The following is a 15,601-nucleotide window of genomic DNA, read 5'->3' as shown; positions in this document are numbered from 1 at the left end:
CAATAAATGAGGGAAGGACATAATAAGAAATTAGAGGTTATGAAGAGGATAACTTAGGCGCAGGCTTTTAGGTCAAGAAAATCTTGACATAAATAGGATGCGCCTAAAAGTTAAACACTGAGCGCTGACCGAGCACGCTTAGACGACACTAGTCAGCACCGATTTTTATAGGTGACATATATGGAATTGGGCCCTTAGGCTTCTAACCCCCCTCTTTTACAAAGCCGTGCTTGCAGCTGCCACACAGAAAAAGCCCCGAAGCCCTTTCAATTCTTATGGGATTCGGGGCAGTTAACACTCACCTCAAAACTCACCTGTTCCTGCAATATCTAGACAGCTGACCCGTTCCTCTACATCCCCCTCTATAACGGTTCTCCTGTCCTATCCCCCTCCTGTTTTCCAATCCCTTAACTTCTCTCAACTTGTACTTCACTAATCTTTTGTAAACTGCATAGAACTTAACGGTATTGCGGTATATAATCTGTTATTATTATTATTAACATAGTGGCAGCCGCAAGCACAGCTTTGTAAAAGTGTGGTGGTGGGGGGGCAAGTTTGTTTGAAAATAGGATATATATTTAAAAGGCTAACTAGGAGCCCAAATTTAGGAGCGCAGCCATTTTGGGTTTTTTGTTAACATCAGGCCCCTTGTTTATAGCCTGAAACCATACGATAAAAACCTGAAATTTCAGGGTTTTCATATATTGTCAATAGTGTATATTTTTTCAAAGGAGCGTGCCCTTTTGTCGAAATAATAATAATAATAATAACTTTATTTTTATATACCGCCAACAATCTTGCGACTTCTAGGCGGTTTACAATATAAGAAACTGTTTACAATAAAAGAAACTGTAAATACAATAAACATAAAGAGAAACTTTACGTACAGCGAGTTGAAGAGTATAGCAGTGAATATCTCGTACAACGAATTAAAGAGTATAGCGGTGTACATTTGATAACATTAATAATGTTAACGTCAGTTTGTGTGTTGCAAGGCCATGAAGTGCCAAGTTGTTTATACATAAGTAGAAATGTTCCGTAAGTTGAATAGAGTGTTCATATTTAGTGATTGGGGGTTGGGTTAACAGTTTGCAAGTTCAGGTATGTGGTGATGTTACGAGGGGGGTTGATGTTTCGGTTCGTTGCCTAGGTATTTCAGGAATAGCATATCCTTTTGCTGAAATTGTGCATTATTTCAGCAAAAGTGTACCTTTTTGCCAAAAAAAAGAGGGGAACAAAATTTAAAAGTTGTGTAAAAGACACAGGAAACTAAATGAAATGGAACTGTTTGGAACGCACAACCCTACTAGATACTGAAGCCGTAATGAAGTCAACAAGGCCAAGAAATACTTCAACGGTTACCTTTCTAACGTAAGAGACGGCATCTTCCTCAGTGTAAACCTCGGCACTAACACCGCCTCTTCTGCGACGAGCCTTTACTACTGGATTAGGAGGTGGAGGTGAAACTTCGTCGTCATGAGAATCTGACTGAGAATTGGATTTCTGTCGTGCTAATAGCTGTTTGCATTCTTCCTGTAGATGAACACATGCAAACATGTAAATATAGAAAGAAACAGATCCCTAAACAACCACTGTCATGAACAAATTCAGATACACAAACAATATATATTCATTTGCATTTGGCTCATGCCTTGTTCAGTGATAACCTGAGGTGAGTTATATTAAGATACAGTAGATATTTCCCAGTCCCTGGACAGCTAACAATCTAACAGCATAATTCTATAATGAGGGTCAGGGATGACTTAAGAGATTATGATTAGAGAATGACACGGTGGTTGTTACCCGTGGCTAGCCCGCCAAAACGGTGACCAAAAAAAATGGTCACCGCGAGTTCAGGGGTCAGGCCATTCACCGCCCCGTGGAGTGGTGAATGGTAGCACGGGGCGGTGAACAAGTAGTGAACGCGCGGTGAACTAGCATTCAATCCGGCAGCCCACTCTCTCCAGCCGGAGCCTTGAAGTTGCGTCGCGTTGCCTGCTGGAAAAAGTCTCCTCTGACGCAACTTCCTGTTTCCGGTTGCATCGGAGGAGACTTTTCTAGCAGGCAACCTGACGCAACTTCAAGGCTCCGGCTGTAATACAGCTCGTAGCCTTATAGAAATCGCCAGTTTCAAGAAGAAAAGGTAAGGGAAAAGGAGGGAGGGAGGGAAATGCATGGCTGGCCGGTGGGAGGGAGCTGCTGGACCGCGTGTAGGGTGCTGGGGATGGGGGGATGGAGAGGAGAAGACGCTGAAGACGGGGACGGTGACAGGGCGGTGAAAGAGACAGCGGGGACAGTGACGGGGCGGTGAAGGGGACGGCAGAGACAGGGATGTAATGTAATGTAATGTAATGTAATTTATTTCTTATATACCGCTACATCCGTTAGGTTCTAAGCGGTTTACAGAAAATATACATTAAGATTAGAAATAAGAAAGGTACTTGAAAAATTCCCTTACTGTCCCGAAGGCTCACAATCTAACTAAAGTACCTGGAGGGTAATAGAGAAGTGAAAAGTAGAGTTAGAGGAAAAATAAAAATAAAATAAACATTTTAACAAGACAGCATTGATCCAAATACTTTGGAAGGTAGAAGAGAGGAGAGAAAGGAATAGAAGCAGAAGGGGGAGCTGTTGTACAGTAGAATTCTGGAGAAATTTAAATGATGGTGCGGTGAAAGGACCAGCGGGGACGGGGCGGTGCAGAGGATGGTGGTCCGGGGACGTGACGGTGACATAATTTTTCCCCGTGTCATTCTCTAATTATGATGCCCTGGTCTATGTCCTGCCCCACCCTACACCTAGCCAGTTTCTTCCTCCCTCCTCTAACAAGACTGCCAGGTCTCAGCAGGATATGGCTTCGTAGGCCAGCGGACGCAAGGACGGAGGGCCAGTGTCAGTGTCAAGCGGTGGCATTAGAAGAGAGAGTAGGGACTGCACTTCCCTCCTCTGACCCCAACCCCCTCTTCTACGAAACCGCGCTAGCTGTTTTTAGCGCAGAGAGCCACACTGAATGGCCCGCGCTGCTTCCAATGCTCATTGAGTTCGTATATGCGTCGGGAGCAGCATGGCTCCCCGTGCTAGAAACTGCTAGCGCGGTTTCGTAGAAGATGGGGAAAGGCTGGCCCTTCCCTCGCGTAGTAGCTGGCCTATGAAGCCACACCCTGCCAGGACCGGGCAGCGGTGCCAGGAGAGGGAGGAGGAGGAGGGGGAAAGTGTTCAAGCCATATGGAGCTTAACTTACGGGCTGGTGACATCACAGCCCCAGGTGTTTGGTGCCCTTCAGCGCCTGGGCCCTGAGCCTCACTTGGTCCACAGGTTAAGTGTTATGTGCATATTTGAACTATGTGGGGTTTTGGGAGCGCAGGTCCTGCAGAATGTAAGGTTCAGGTAAGGGTTTTGCTCGTCTTTACATTTCAAGGTCACACTGGAGGAGATGTTCTACAGCTGTGGTTCCCAACCCTGCCCTGGTGGACCACCAGGCCAATCGGGTTTTCAGGATAGCCCTAATGAATATGCATTGAACAGATTTGCATGCCTGTCACTTCCATTATATGCAAATCTCTCTCATGCATATTTATTAGGGCTAGCTTGAAAACCCGATTGGCCTGGTGATCCTAGAGAATGACACGGTGACAAAATTCATCACCGTTCCCGTCCCCGCGGATAACCGCGGGAAACCATCTTCATGTCATTCTTTAAGGAGAGAGGGAAGAATCAGAGTATGAATGGCCACAACCACTGACCCGCAAGCTTTGCTTTGAAGAATGCTGGTGTAGAAGGACTGAGGTTGAGATAGACACTAAAGAATGACAGTCTCTGGTATCCAGAACAGATATTGTGATGTCATAATGCCTCATTCCACCAGTGCCTAAGAGCCAATCACATCAGTGATGTCACAATGGCTTCATTATCCTTGGCTCATATAAGAATCAGAGTATGAATGGCCACAACCACTGACCCGCAAGCTTTGCTTTGAAGAATGCTGGTGTAGAAGGACTGAGGTTGAAATAGACACTAGAAAATGGCATGGGATTATTTCCCGCGGTTATCCGCGGGGACGGGAACGGTGATGAATTTTGTCACCGTGTCATTCTCTAGGTGGTCCTCCAGGACAGGGTTGGGAACCGCTGTTCTACAGTATACGACTTTCTTTTTGGAACTGCTGATGGACTACCAGTAAAGTAAAACTTTCCTTTATATCAGCTTTCCCTGGTTTTTTCCTCCTCTCTAGCACTGGAGGTGTGCTTCAGTCGCTTATGCCCATGTTCCTGCACATGCTCAGGTCAGCAGCATATAAGTGGCACGCCTATGCGTGCTCAGTCTGAGCACGCATAGGAGTGCCCACTGTCGGCAACTGAAGCCTGTCACCGACTTCATGATGGTCATAAAAGCGTAAATACATTAAAAACAAATTACATTGAAAAGCTGTTTTTAATCTATTTATGCTTTTATGACCCTGTGATCATGTTTTTATATTTTTACTAGCTAATCTCCCAATCTTTCGGTATCAGATCGATTTTTACATGTCACCCCCTTCCCACCCCCAAAGTATTTTTCCCCAGATAGTAAGTCATATGTGTACCAAGTTTGGTTGAAACCTGGGCATGCATTTCAGAGTTATGCTGGAACATACATACATAAAGCAGTGCCAAAAAAACTCCACTTAAAGGTAGCTGAGAGTCTGCTGAAATGGAAGAAAAAGCCTCAAAGCTCAAGCTCAAACCACCACCTCCACATCATTGGCTAAAAAACTTCCATAGCGCGACGACTCGCTGTTGAGGTTAAAATAATTGAGGACTGAGATATTTTGCAACTGAAACCACTGTGAGTGTTTAAAGCAGTCTGTTAAAATGCCAACGTTTCACGGCACTGAGCCGTTTCTTCAGGGCTAATATGACCTTGCTTGAATCTTCACAGAGTGACAGTGTTGTGCTCACGATCTCACCAGTGTCCTCATACATACATACACACCACAGATACATCCGATTTTATATATATATGCTTCATGGCTGGTATGATATCTAGCGTTCTACGACTTCTGATTTTAGCTTAACAGCTGTGCTCAGAGAGTGTGTGCATCTTCATATATTATATGGTTTTTTGGATACACCTCTTGAAGACTCACAAGACTCCTGAGGCAGGCTGGTTAGGCCGAAACATGTACATGTCGGATCAATGAGTCATTGGATGGATTTATGAAACTTTGGATGAATAAAGGCATTTGAATTATCAGATGAGTTGAAGGACACCATTCTGATTTGGACAATTCCACTCTGTTTCTGTGCTTTAGAGTTTGTGGTTTTGTTTCCCCTGTTCCATTTTATACTTTTACGACCACATGCTCATGTTTTTATATTTTTTATTTATATTAGTGACCCCTGATGCAGGCACTTATGTTCACCAAAACAATGGATTAAAATAAACAATGCTTTGACTCCTATCGCTGGCTCTCGTGAACTGCCCATTGTCCATTCCCACTGCTTTCTCTGTCGTTACCCAAATCTGGGTGCCCCCAAAAATGAACATTGACCACTATTCTACAAATGGCACCCTGCGTTGGGTGCTGTTTACAGGAGAGCTCATCGCGCCAGGGTCCATGCCCAACGCTGGGCATGAGGATTTACACCAACTGAAATCCAGTATAAAGCCTTGCATGTAAATTAGGTGCGGACCCTCTGAATTCTAATACGGTATGTGCATCTTTAGTGAATGCTCCGACCCACCCGTGCCCCTCCTACGGCCTTTTCAGCTGCACGCTAAAAGATATATGTGTTTCTTTATAGAAAGTGCTTAGCAAGATAAATCCAAATTGTGCCCAATTAGCAGCAATTATTGGCACTAATTGATCATTACTCAATTAAATTGCACTTGCAAACTTGAGCACCATATATAGAATGCAGGGAGCATGTAACGGGAGAGGAACAAGGGTGTGTCTAACATTTACAACTCAAGAATACTGTAGGTTATGTGCTAAACTGCCACATTCAGGCCTGCTACCAACATGGCGTAAGTGAGCGGGCCTAAATGTACGTGCATTTCTGCCCACTTACAAGTATGTTTTTTAGACTAGCAGTCAAGAAAGTTAAAATCTGGTGCTTAATTTCTTGTGCCCAATTACAGAATTGCCCCCATAACTTAGATATCTTAGCGACAATATATTCAGCTGTTAAATTTATAAGGAATGTGTCTATTTATTTATTGATAAAAAGTTATATACAGTCTATATCTAGACAGTTTCCATATACAACATAAAATCAACATTACAGAAAGCTGACTCTTTATGACATCTCTTGCCCACTGCCTTCTAGTACCTGTAGAAATAGAAAAATACAAAGAGGTGACTGTAGAAATTTAACCCCTTCCTTTACAAAGGCACGCTAGCCATGGAGGTAACAGCTTGGACGCTAATAGGAATTCTATGAGCATTGGAGCAGTGGCTAGCGCTAAAAATGCTAGTGCGGCTTTGTAAAGGAAGGGGTTAAACATATCAAGTTATTGTATAAATGGATATCCGGCATCACCAGTTAAAGATAGATAGATTCATCTTGTAGAATGAATTTAAAAGAAGATTTTAATAATGGTACCGTAACTTAGGGCTAGCGTTTTTAGCACGCGCAAACCCCACGCTAAACAAAAAATACTAGCGCAAGCTCTATGGAGGCGTTAGGGTCTAGCGTGCGCACTAAAACTATCTTAGTAAAAGGAGCCCTTAATGTCTTTTGTGTTTATCTTGTTGAAACATGTTTTAGCATTTCTTAAATATGTATGCATAACCGCAGTTCTTTTGCGGTATATACATTTTTAAATTAATAACGCCGCTGCATTTGCCTAAGATCTAAAACTGTCTAAATTACATGTTTCAAATTATATGTTCTGAATGCAGTTGACTATCAAGTAGCCAAAATACACATTTCCTATTCAAAACAGTATGCATCTAATATAATAAAACCCTAAGCCGCGCATGCGCACTCCCACCTACGTGCGCCCGTTTTCTGTGAGCTGTAGGGCACCGCAGGTAGGAGTGCGCATGCGTGCGAAGCTCTCTCTCTCCCTCCCCCCTGAGGCGGATGTTGGCCGCTGCGGCTGTCAGCGGCCCGAGGCGGATGTCGGCTGCCACGGCTGTCGGCGGGTGCCGAGCCCGGACGGCATTTAAAAATAAAGCAGGCAAGTTTTTAAAGGATGGCTTTTCAAACCACCACCACCACCACCGCCGCTGCTGTACCTTTTAAAACCCTCCCCCCCCAGCTTTGTGGTTAAGGCCTGGCGTCTTCGTGTGGCAGCAGCGTTTAAAATTCGCTGCTGTTGCCGGCTTCAGGCCTTCCTCTCTGGCGGGTCCTACCTACTTCATGCTTTCATGAAGACAGGACCCGCCAGAGAGGAAGACCTGAAGCCGGCAACAGCAATTAATTATAAATGCTGCTGCTGCTGCCCGATGAAGTTGAAGGAGGAAAGGGAGTAGAGGGGAAGAGAATGGCAGGGCATGGAGGTAAGGAGAAAGGTATGGAGGTGGAGGAAAATTCTGCACAGAGAAGTGGGGTGGGAGGGAAATGCTGCAGCACACGGAAATGGAGGGGCAGAAAAAGGAAGGGAGGTGTACTGCTGGGCAGGGGGAGCAGGAAAAAGGGGTTGATGGACAGGGGAAGAGGTGCTGATGGATAGGGGGGGCAGAAAAATGAAGGTAGGCCTACTGCTGGACAGGGGGAGCAGGAAGGAGGTGATGATGGACAGAGGGAGGTAAAACAAAGGGAGAAGGGCTGCTGCTGGATAAGGTGAGCAGTGATGGGGTGGTGGAGGACACAGGGGAGGTAAAAGGAAGGGAGAATGGACAGGGGGAGCAGGCAAGGGGTGGTGGTGGACAGCCAAGGAAAAAAAAGAAAAAAAGACAGACAGAAATACAGAAAGCGGCTAAGGAGAGAGAAAAAAAAATAAAGACAGACACACACACATATATTCTAGCAACCGTTAATGTAACGGGCTATAAGACTAGTTAATAAATAAAAACAGTATGCATGAATAAAACTGTGGAATGGCCTTGTTGGTCAAATTCGGAACCGTGGGGATAGGAGTTCATTCAGGAAAGTGCTGGAAACATAATTATTTGTTGATGCATTTTTCTTTGAGCATTTGACCTATTGTAAGGATTGAATCTTTCTGCTTTTGTTTTTATCTGTTCTGACCTGTTTCAATATTTTATGTATGTAACTTTATTGTAAACCGTTTTGGAATAAAACGGTATACAAATTTTTTAAATAAATAAAAATTAAACTATGTAGTATGCATTAGTAAATAAAAACCTCTTTTCTTAACTATACCTGTATATCCCAAAACAATCCAAGCAATCAATTTACGCAGAATTAGGACAAAAAAAAGAGCACACTGACATGTCTTAAAAATAGTCGACGCAAAAACCAGGAGAGTAACCATGCGAGTCATTTAAAAATCAATGCTGCTCAAACGACCTGACAGTCTGCTGACGTCCCTGCACAGCTGTTTGCCGCTTGGGCACAACTGCCATTAGTGAGCCCAAGCTCGTTCACAAAACATCTTTTGTAATTCTTCAAGAAGAGAGCAAATATTGGAAAGGGAAGAGGATCTTGCAAGACCAGTTGCCAGACATGGGGAGCTGGGGCAGGAACTCACTTCCAAAGTAAACACCTCGCCATTCTCCTGTCGCCAGGGCAACAACGCATCTCATTCTCCGGCAGAATGAGACAGATCATTGACAACAGCCCAGAAATCCTTCTTCCAGTCCCACAATGGAAAAATCCCTCCTGTAAAAAACTTTCCCTTTCACTGGGAAGGTACCTGGTGCAGCCTGCAAGGTCCAGGGCTTTCTCAGTCCAGTTAACCCTTATCGAAGCGCAAAATACCATGAATCTATTCAGCGCTATTGAATTATTTCACCATCTGCCACAGCCACTCCGATCCGAACAGCAACTTGATAAATTTACGATAAGCCTGAAGACCTTCTTATTTAGCGACGCCTTTTCCTGTGTTTAGCTTTTCCTTTTTTTTTTTTTCTTTCTTTTTCTTCTTTTCACTCTTCATTTATTTCTTCTTTTCTTATTCAGCCAACCGCTTTTATAAAGCGATCCTGCCCCATATGTCTTATCCTCTTCCCTCTCTCTCCTTTCTTCTTCTAACATGTAACTCTCCCCCCAATCCTACCTACTTTCCCTCACCTTCAAGTCTGTCTAGTTAATGTGCACTTTTATTATTTTTTTTAAGTATTTATCTCTTTTTTAAAAAATTTTTTATTGTAAACCGGCCAGATACTTGTCGATGGTTGGTATATTAAAAGTCAATAAACTTGAAACTTAAGGTGCTTATTTTAAAAGTGCACTTTGGGTTTTAAATGTGCATAAACCTGCATTTAGAGATGAATATATCGAAATCACAATTTTACAAAAATGGCATATACATGTACACGTTTAAGAATCTATAACAATGTTCTTCAATGCAAGACCTGGGGGGGCCAATGGCAGCCCCTAAAGACCTCTTGGTTCCTGCTGTCATTCTTTTCCCACCCACCCCTTTACTCTCTGCTTCTCTATCCAAGCTCGGGTCAGAAAAGGAGAAATGCATTGGAAGAGTTGCATGCTTGAAGGACAGGGCATTTTTTAGAAGAAAAGAATACATTTGGAACCCCCCCCCCCCACCTCCTTAGATGATACCCCAAAATGAAAAGTTTGAAAGGGGGCTGGAATTGATGGATGTCATTGCCACTCTCTGGTCAGCAGCGTTATGGCCCTAAGGTCTTTGGCAGCTCTCTTTCAGCTCATTTAAATATTAAGTGGCCCCCTAGCTTAAAAAGTAGTGAAGGCCTAAGACATGTTGTGAGCAGGACTAGAGCAGGCCCAAAAAGTTGATATTTTCCATTTCAGAAAGGAATGCACGTCTGTGGCCCAAAAAATTGACATCAGGATTTACACCTACTATCCTGGACATTTAGATCAATGTTCTTCAACCTTTTTACACCTATGGACCGGCAGAAATAAAATAATTATTTTGTGGACCGGCATCGGTCCATGGACCGGTGGTTGAAGAACACTGGGCTAAGTCGTGGGCCAGACTCTGCTCATCTCTACTCAATCTCCACCCCAGACCCCTCCCCCATAATAGTACTAATTGTAACACTATTTTTTCCATTCATTTTTCACAGATACACAATATAATCTTATTAACAACACATAATGGTTAACCACAAAATTAAACTACACAAAGCACACTGACAGCCGATGAAATTCTCAAAATTGGCATAATTCAATCACTAAATTCAAAAATAAAATCATTCCCTCCTACCTTTGTTGTCTCCCTCCCTTCATGCTATGCCTTACCTTCTGGCCTGCTCCCGCCTGGCCATTTTATGCCGCCCCTGGTGTTTTCTTCAGAGAGAAGGCTTCCGGTTCAGGTGCAGGAAGCGTGTAGGAGCCACTGCCCGTGGCTATGTGCACTGAATTAGTGAGGAAAAGGGAGCTGGCTCGAAGATAACGCCGCATCGATCGCACTGTGGCTGGCGGTTGAAGAACACTGTTTTGGGCCTGATGCACGTGCAGGCCCTGTGGACCGGCAGGAAATTTCTGTGGACCGGCACTGGTCCACAGACCGGTGGTTGAAGAACACTGATTTAGATTTCAGATAAGTGCTCCTATGAGCAATCACCACCAGAGGGATTAGGATCGGTTGCCTTCTTAACCCCCCAGTGGTTGAAGAATCCCCTAACCACCCAAAAGTGAAACTAGCAAGGAATATTAGGTTCTGTGACAGCCTTGGAAAAAATAAACATATGGGGTGGGGCAATATTAAAGCAATTTAACCAGACATAGCTCCTGGCTAGCATCTGTTTGGAGCTAACCGCTAATTTTCAGCAGCGCTTAATCAGTTAGTGCTGAACTCAAAACCGGCTATTTTGGGGCATTCTTGGTGCAAAGTCAACACGACCAGTTAAGAGCAGGTTAACCACATAACTAGGACTGCATAAAAGTCAGCTCTATCTTTATGCAGTAACCCGTAGCCATATCGCACTCAACCAGCGATGTGTGGTTCTCCGTTTTATTTTTTGTAATTTAATTAATTTTAGAATGTCTTTTTAATTGGGTAGGTCCCTCCTATCTGTACCTTTCTCCCCCACTGTCAACTCCAGACTCCATCCCTTTTTTTTAATATCATATTTATTAAAGAGGCAACCAGAGAAACAGACAGTATACAATGTGCTTACAGAGAAGGAAATAATTGAACATACAACAGTTGGCAGTAACTGTGCATACAGAAGCATAAGGCAATGCAAAGTAAATGTGGCGGAATACAGAGAAGTCGATAGAAAGAGAGATCTCACAAAAACCCACTAACTAGGCGCCAAGATAAGGAGAGAAGGATCCAAAGCTGCAATGGCACCAATTGTGGGCAGAAGCAAGGAAGCAGGTCAAAGCACAAAAGCTCCCTTCCGAGAACAGTCCAGCCGCATGGCCAGTCTGCTACCTCTGTCAGCCCCATAATTTTCGAAAGCATAATCCCCCAAGACAAAGAAAATGTGCACACTATACTACTCAAAAACAATCATACCACAAACATACCTCAGACATACTCTCCAGTCAAACTCCCCCCCCCCTTGTCTGGAGACTAGGGGTAACTGCAGGAACACCTGCCACAAGGCCAAGTAGGCCCGAACCTCAAGTTTAGACAAGCTCTTATAGTAACAAAGCTCAAAACGTATCAGCTCGGACATCTGACTCGACTCCATCCCTTCTATCTTGCTGTGCCGTATGCCTGGAACAGACTGCCTGAATCGTTACGTCAAGCTCCATCTCTAGCCGTATTCAAATCCAAGATAAAAGCTCACTCTTTTGAGGCCCCTAAGCACAATCAGGCATCGTTAGATGTCCCTGAGGTAGGCGCCGGTATATTAAGCCAGGTTTTACTTGACCTAATTTCCCGGCACCAACCTCCCACACCTAGCAACGCCTAAATCAACCATGGCTATTCTCTGCCCTTAATCATGTCTACTTTTCAAGTAGGCGTCATTAGGCATCGTAGGGTGTCTCAACTTAGGCATTGCTAGACGCACACAGATATCTGCATGCAACCTAAGTTGATCATTAAAATAATGTTGTTTTAATCGGTTTTTAATTGCATGGTTACCATGTCATTTGAATCAATTAAAAACAAGGTGCACGTGGAACTACGGTTAAGTTAGGCGTTGCTAGGCGTCCGTGATCAGGGCACCTAACCTAGGGGCCGTTTATAGAATCAGGCCAAGTCTTTATCTGCTGTCATTTCTATGTTTCTGTGAACATGGTCCGGTAGCTCTTGCCATGTGGAGAATCTGGATTTAATTGCCAAGCCACACATCGACTCCCAGGAATGACTAGGAATTCTTGATGCCGCTGATCCAGGAGAGGACACAGAAGAGACTCTCAGTCATTGTGCCAAGGTGACAATTCGTGGCTGGACTGAAGAGCCCAGTTCTACAGGGTTCTGGGAATGGCCCGAGCCGAGGACTGGTACGGCTATGATTGGGGATTGTGATTATGACTGCACCTCATCAGCCCTTCCCTCTAATTCCCTACTTGAGCCCTCGTTCTGACTCCCCTTTGTCCTATGTGTCTGTCATAATTAAGCTCTTCTGAGCAGGAACCGTCTCTTACATGTACAATGTACAGCGCTGCATGTGCCTGGTAGCGTTATAGAAATAATAAGTTGCTGTTGTTGTTGCTGATGGGTGAAATATCAGGTACTTTTTAACGAGACTCATGGTACCATGACCCAAATGACGCTGATTCTGATTGACTCAGGGGCCAATAGGACCTAAAGAGCTCTGCCAGAGATAAATTACTAATCAGTTTCAATGTACTGATTTTGACCTAACTTCATTCATTGCATTTATGTTTATATTTGGTCTTTTTACTACTCTTATGCTGTTAACAAAATTGTTACGTTACCTGCTGAATCTCTTCCAAATAAATAAAAAACAAAATTGTAAGAAAATGAAAGTGGGTCAATTGTGGTAATGTTGCATTCAAAATCTGAGTTTTAGCTAAGCCACAAGTCAGGAAAAGCGTTTGTTATGACTTATTTTTCACATTTTTGGCGCTTCTTTTGGATGAAGAGACACCGACACATTTACCGTATTTTCACGCATATAACGCGCGCGTTATACACGATTTTACAAACTGTGCATAACCGTGCGCGTTATATGTGTGAGCGCATTTTACAACTTTTTTTTTTCAATCCGATCGGCATCCCCCCTGCGAACCGGCATCCTCCCCCCCTGCTCGCGTCACCCCCCCTCCCCCACGATCCTACATCCCCCCCAGCACCGCAAAACATCTCTTACCCGATTGGGTCTCGGAGAGAGCGAGACCAGAAGGCTTTGAGCATGCGCAAATGCTCAAAGCCTAGTCCAGCCTGGCGCAGGAAGGAGGAGGATCTCTCCTGCACCGCACCGCCCAGCCCAGCCCAGCCCAAACCAACGAGGGAGGATCTTCGGGCACTGGCACTGGCACATCCTGTGCATTGGTGCTGGTGCCGGTGCACAATCGGGTAAGAGATGTTTTGCGGTGCTGGGGGGGATGTAGGATCGCGGGGGAGGGGGTGTGTGACGCGAGCGGGAGGGAGGAGGATGCCGGTTCGCAGGGGGGATGCCGGATCGGATTGAAAAAAAAAAGTTGTAAAACGCGGGTAAGCGAGCGGGGGGGATGCTGGTTCGGAGTAGGCGGGAGGAGGTTTTAGCATGTGCGGTATACACGTGTGCACGCTATAGTAAATTTTTTTTTACATAAATTTGTGTTCCCCACGCGCTATACCCGTGTGCGCGTTTTACATGGGTGCGCGGTATATGGGTGAAAATACGGTACATGCGCAGTTTATAATACTTTGCAAGTTTACAACTGTCCCCTGAGGAAGATGATGGTATCGCTGAAACTCGGATCCTAGTCGGGACTGTCTTTTGGAACTTTGCTTATTTTAAACTTTGATACAAACTGCAAATAAAGGATTTCTGACAATTCGGTTGGATTTGACATCTATAGTGCCTCTTCTTGTTAGTTTTTATTTTTCGCTTCAAAACTGAGCGGGAGAAGGAGGACAATTTGGTTTATTAGTTTGCTTTTTGCAAAACAAGATAAGCTGACATGGAAAGATCCTGTCAACTCTTTCTCCTTTTGATTAAACTCTGGCCATTTTAAATTATATTTATTGCTTGAAAATTAACATCAAACTCTGTGCAATCCTTTTCTAGGGGAGGCCACACAAGCCAGCCAGCGTGTGCTATGTGAACCAGGGGCTAAAATGCTCTGGCAAATGAGTCAGTTACGCAAGAAGGGGAAGGAGCAAAACTCAAATACATGAACTAATTATCAAAACACTCTTTGCACAGCACCAAAGTTCACTATATCCGACTGGACTGCAAAATCCATTTCCTTTGCTTTTCAAAAAACATCTGCACTTTGAAAGTTTTCCCATCTTGCACAAACTACAGGATGCTTAACACCAAATCCTCAGCTGCTGAGGGCATTTCTGGCAAGTCATGATTCCGACTGGTGCTGATCCAGATGAAGCCTCAAAACCTACAGCTTTAAACATCCCCTCTTTCATGTGTCCATGACTTCCGACACTCTCTCGCTTCACTGACAAAATGTTTCCAGCCTTTGGAAGGGAAAGAAGAGGACATGCCAGAGTGATCATGCCTCAGAAACAGAGGGAATCTGCCCCCCATTCAGATGTAACCTACAGGCCGACACTGACAGCTAGAATGCCAGTCAGAAGATTCTTCTCTTTTCCTTTCTTAAGGAGCTTTTCCACCTGCAGAAATGAGGGTATCATCTTTCCTCCTTTCTTGCTTCTGTTTCTTACATTGTCTCACAGCTCTCCCTCTACTCAGACCAATTTGTCGTTCATCTGAGAGGTGGAGAATACCTTATTTACTTAGATTTCAGAACGGGTTACAAAAGGACATTCATGGTAGCTTAAGGACACGACAGGTTGCGGAGAGACATTCTTAGCAATCACAAGAGATGTTTCCTGTAAATCAAGGACATGGCTGATCGTATAACAGCGTTCACTGGAAGAAGTGAATATAGAGGGAACTGTCTGATGGTTGTTTAGTTGAAGAGGAAGGTTTCCACTGGTCTTCAGAAGAACATCTGTGTTCTGATCTGTGCAAGCAGTTGGTTCCATAACCGTGGGACAAAATGGCTAGAGGCGCCATACAATTCTCATCATTATAATCTTTCCCTAAACCCAGGGCTGCCGAGAAGGGGGGGCAGGGTGGGGCAAGACTCCTGTGGGCCCAGCCTCCAAGTTGGGGCCAGCGCCAGCAAAAAAAATGCGCTTGCTTGTTTTTCAGGCTTCCTACCCTGGCAGGCACAGGCAGAAGGCTGATTGGTTTCCTGTTGTGCTGGGTTATCCCATTAACTCAGCACCATACATGAAACCTTCTTCTTGTCCGCTTCCCTCCTGCCTCCTATGTGAAGGACTCCTATTTCCTCATTGGCGGGAGGGCACACAGCAGGAAGAAGGATCCGTGGCCAGCACCGAGTTAACACGATAATCCGGCACACAGGAGCAGAAGAGCGGAGATCAAGTGAGCAGGCATCTTGTGAAA

General features: G+C 44.5%; 1 protein-coding gene across 5 annotated transcripts in view; it reads right to left on the bottom strand.

Moving 5' to 3' along the window:
- The window catches only part of PRKAR1B (protein kinase cAMP-dependent type I regulatory subunit beta), a 226,967-nt gene that overhangs the window by 191,297 nt on the left and 20,069 nt on the right, over positions 1-15,601 (bottom strand). For all 5 annotated transcript variants that reach the window (XM_033915035.1, XM_033915033.1, XM_033915036.1 and 2 more), the window contains one exon: positions 1,363-1,533. In XM_033915035.1, coding sequence (XP_033770926.1) covers positions 1,363-1,533 — 171 coding nt within the window. The remainder of the gene's footprint in view (positions 1-1,362; positions 1,534-15,601) is intronic.

Source organism: Geotrypetes seraphini, chromosome 11, assembly GCF_902459505.1.
Source record: "Geotrypetes seraphini chromosome 11, aGeoSer1.1, whole genome shotgun sequence".
NCBI lineage: Eukaryota > Metazoa > Chordata > Amphibia > Gymnophiona > Dermophiidae > Geotrypetes > Geotrypetes seraphini.
This window is presented reverse-complemented; position numbering and strand designations above follow the sequence as displayed.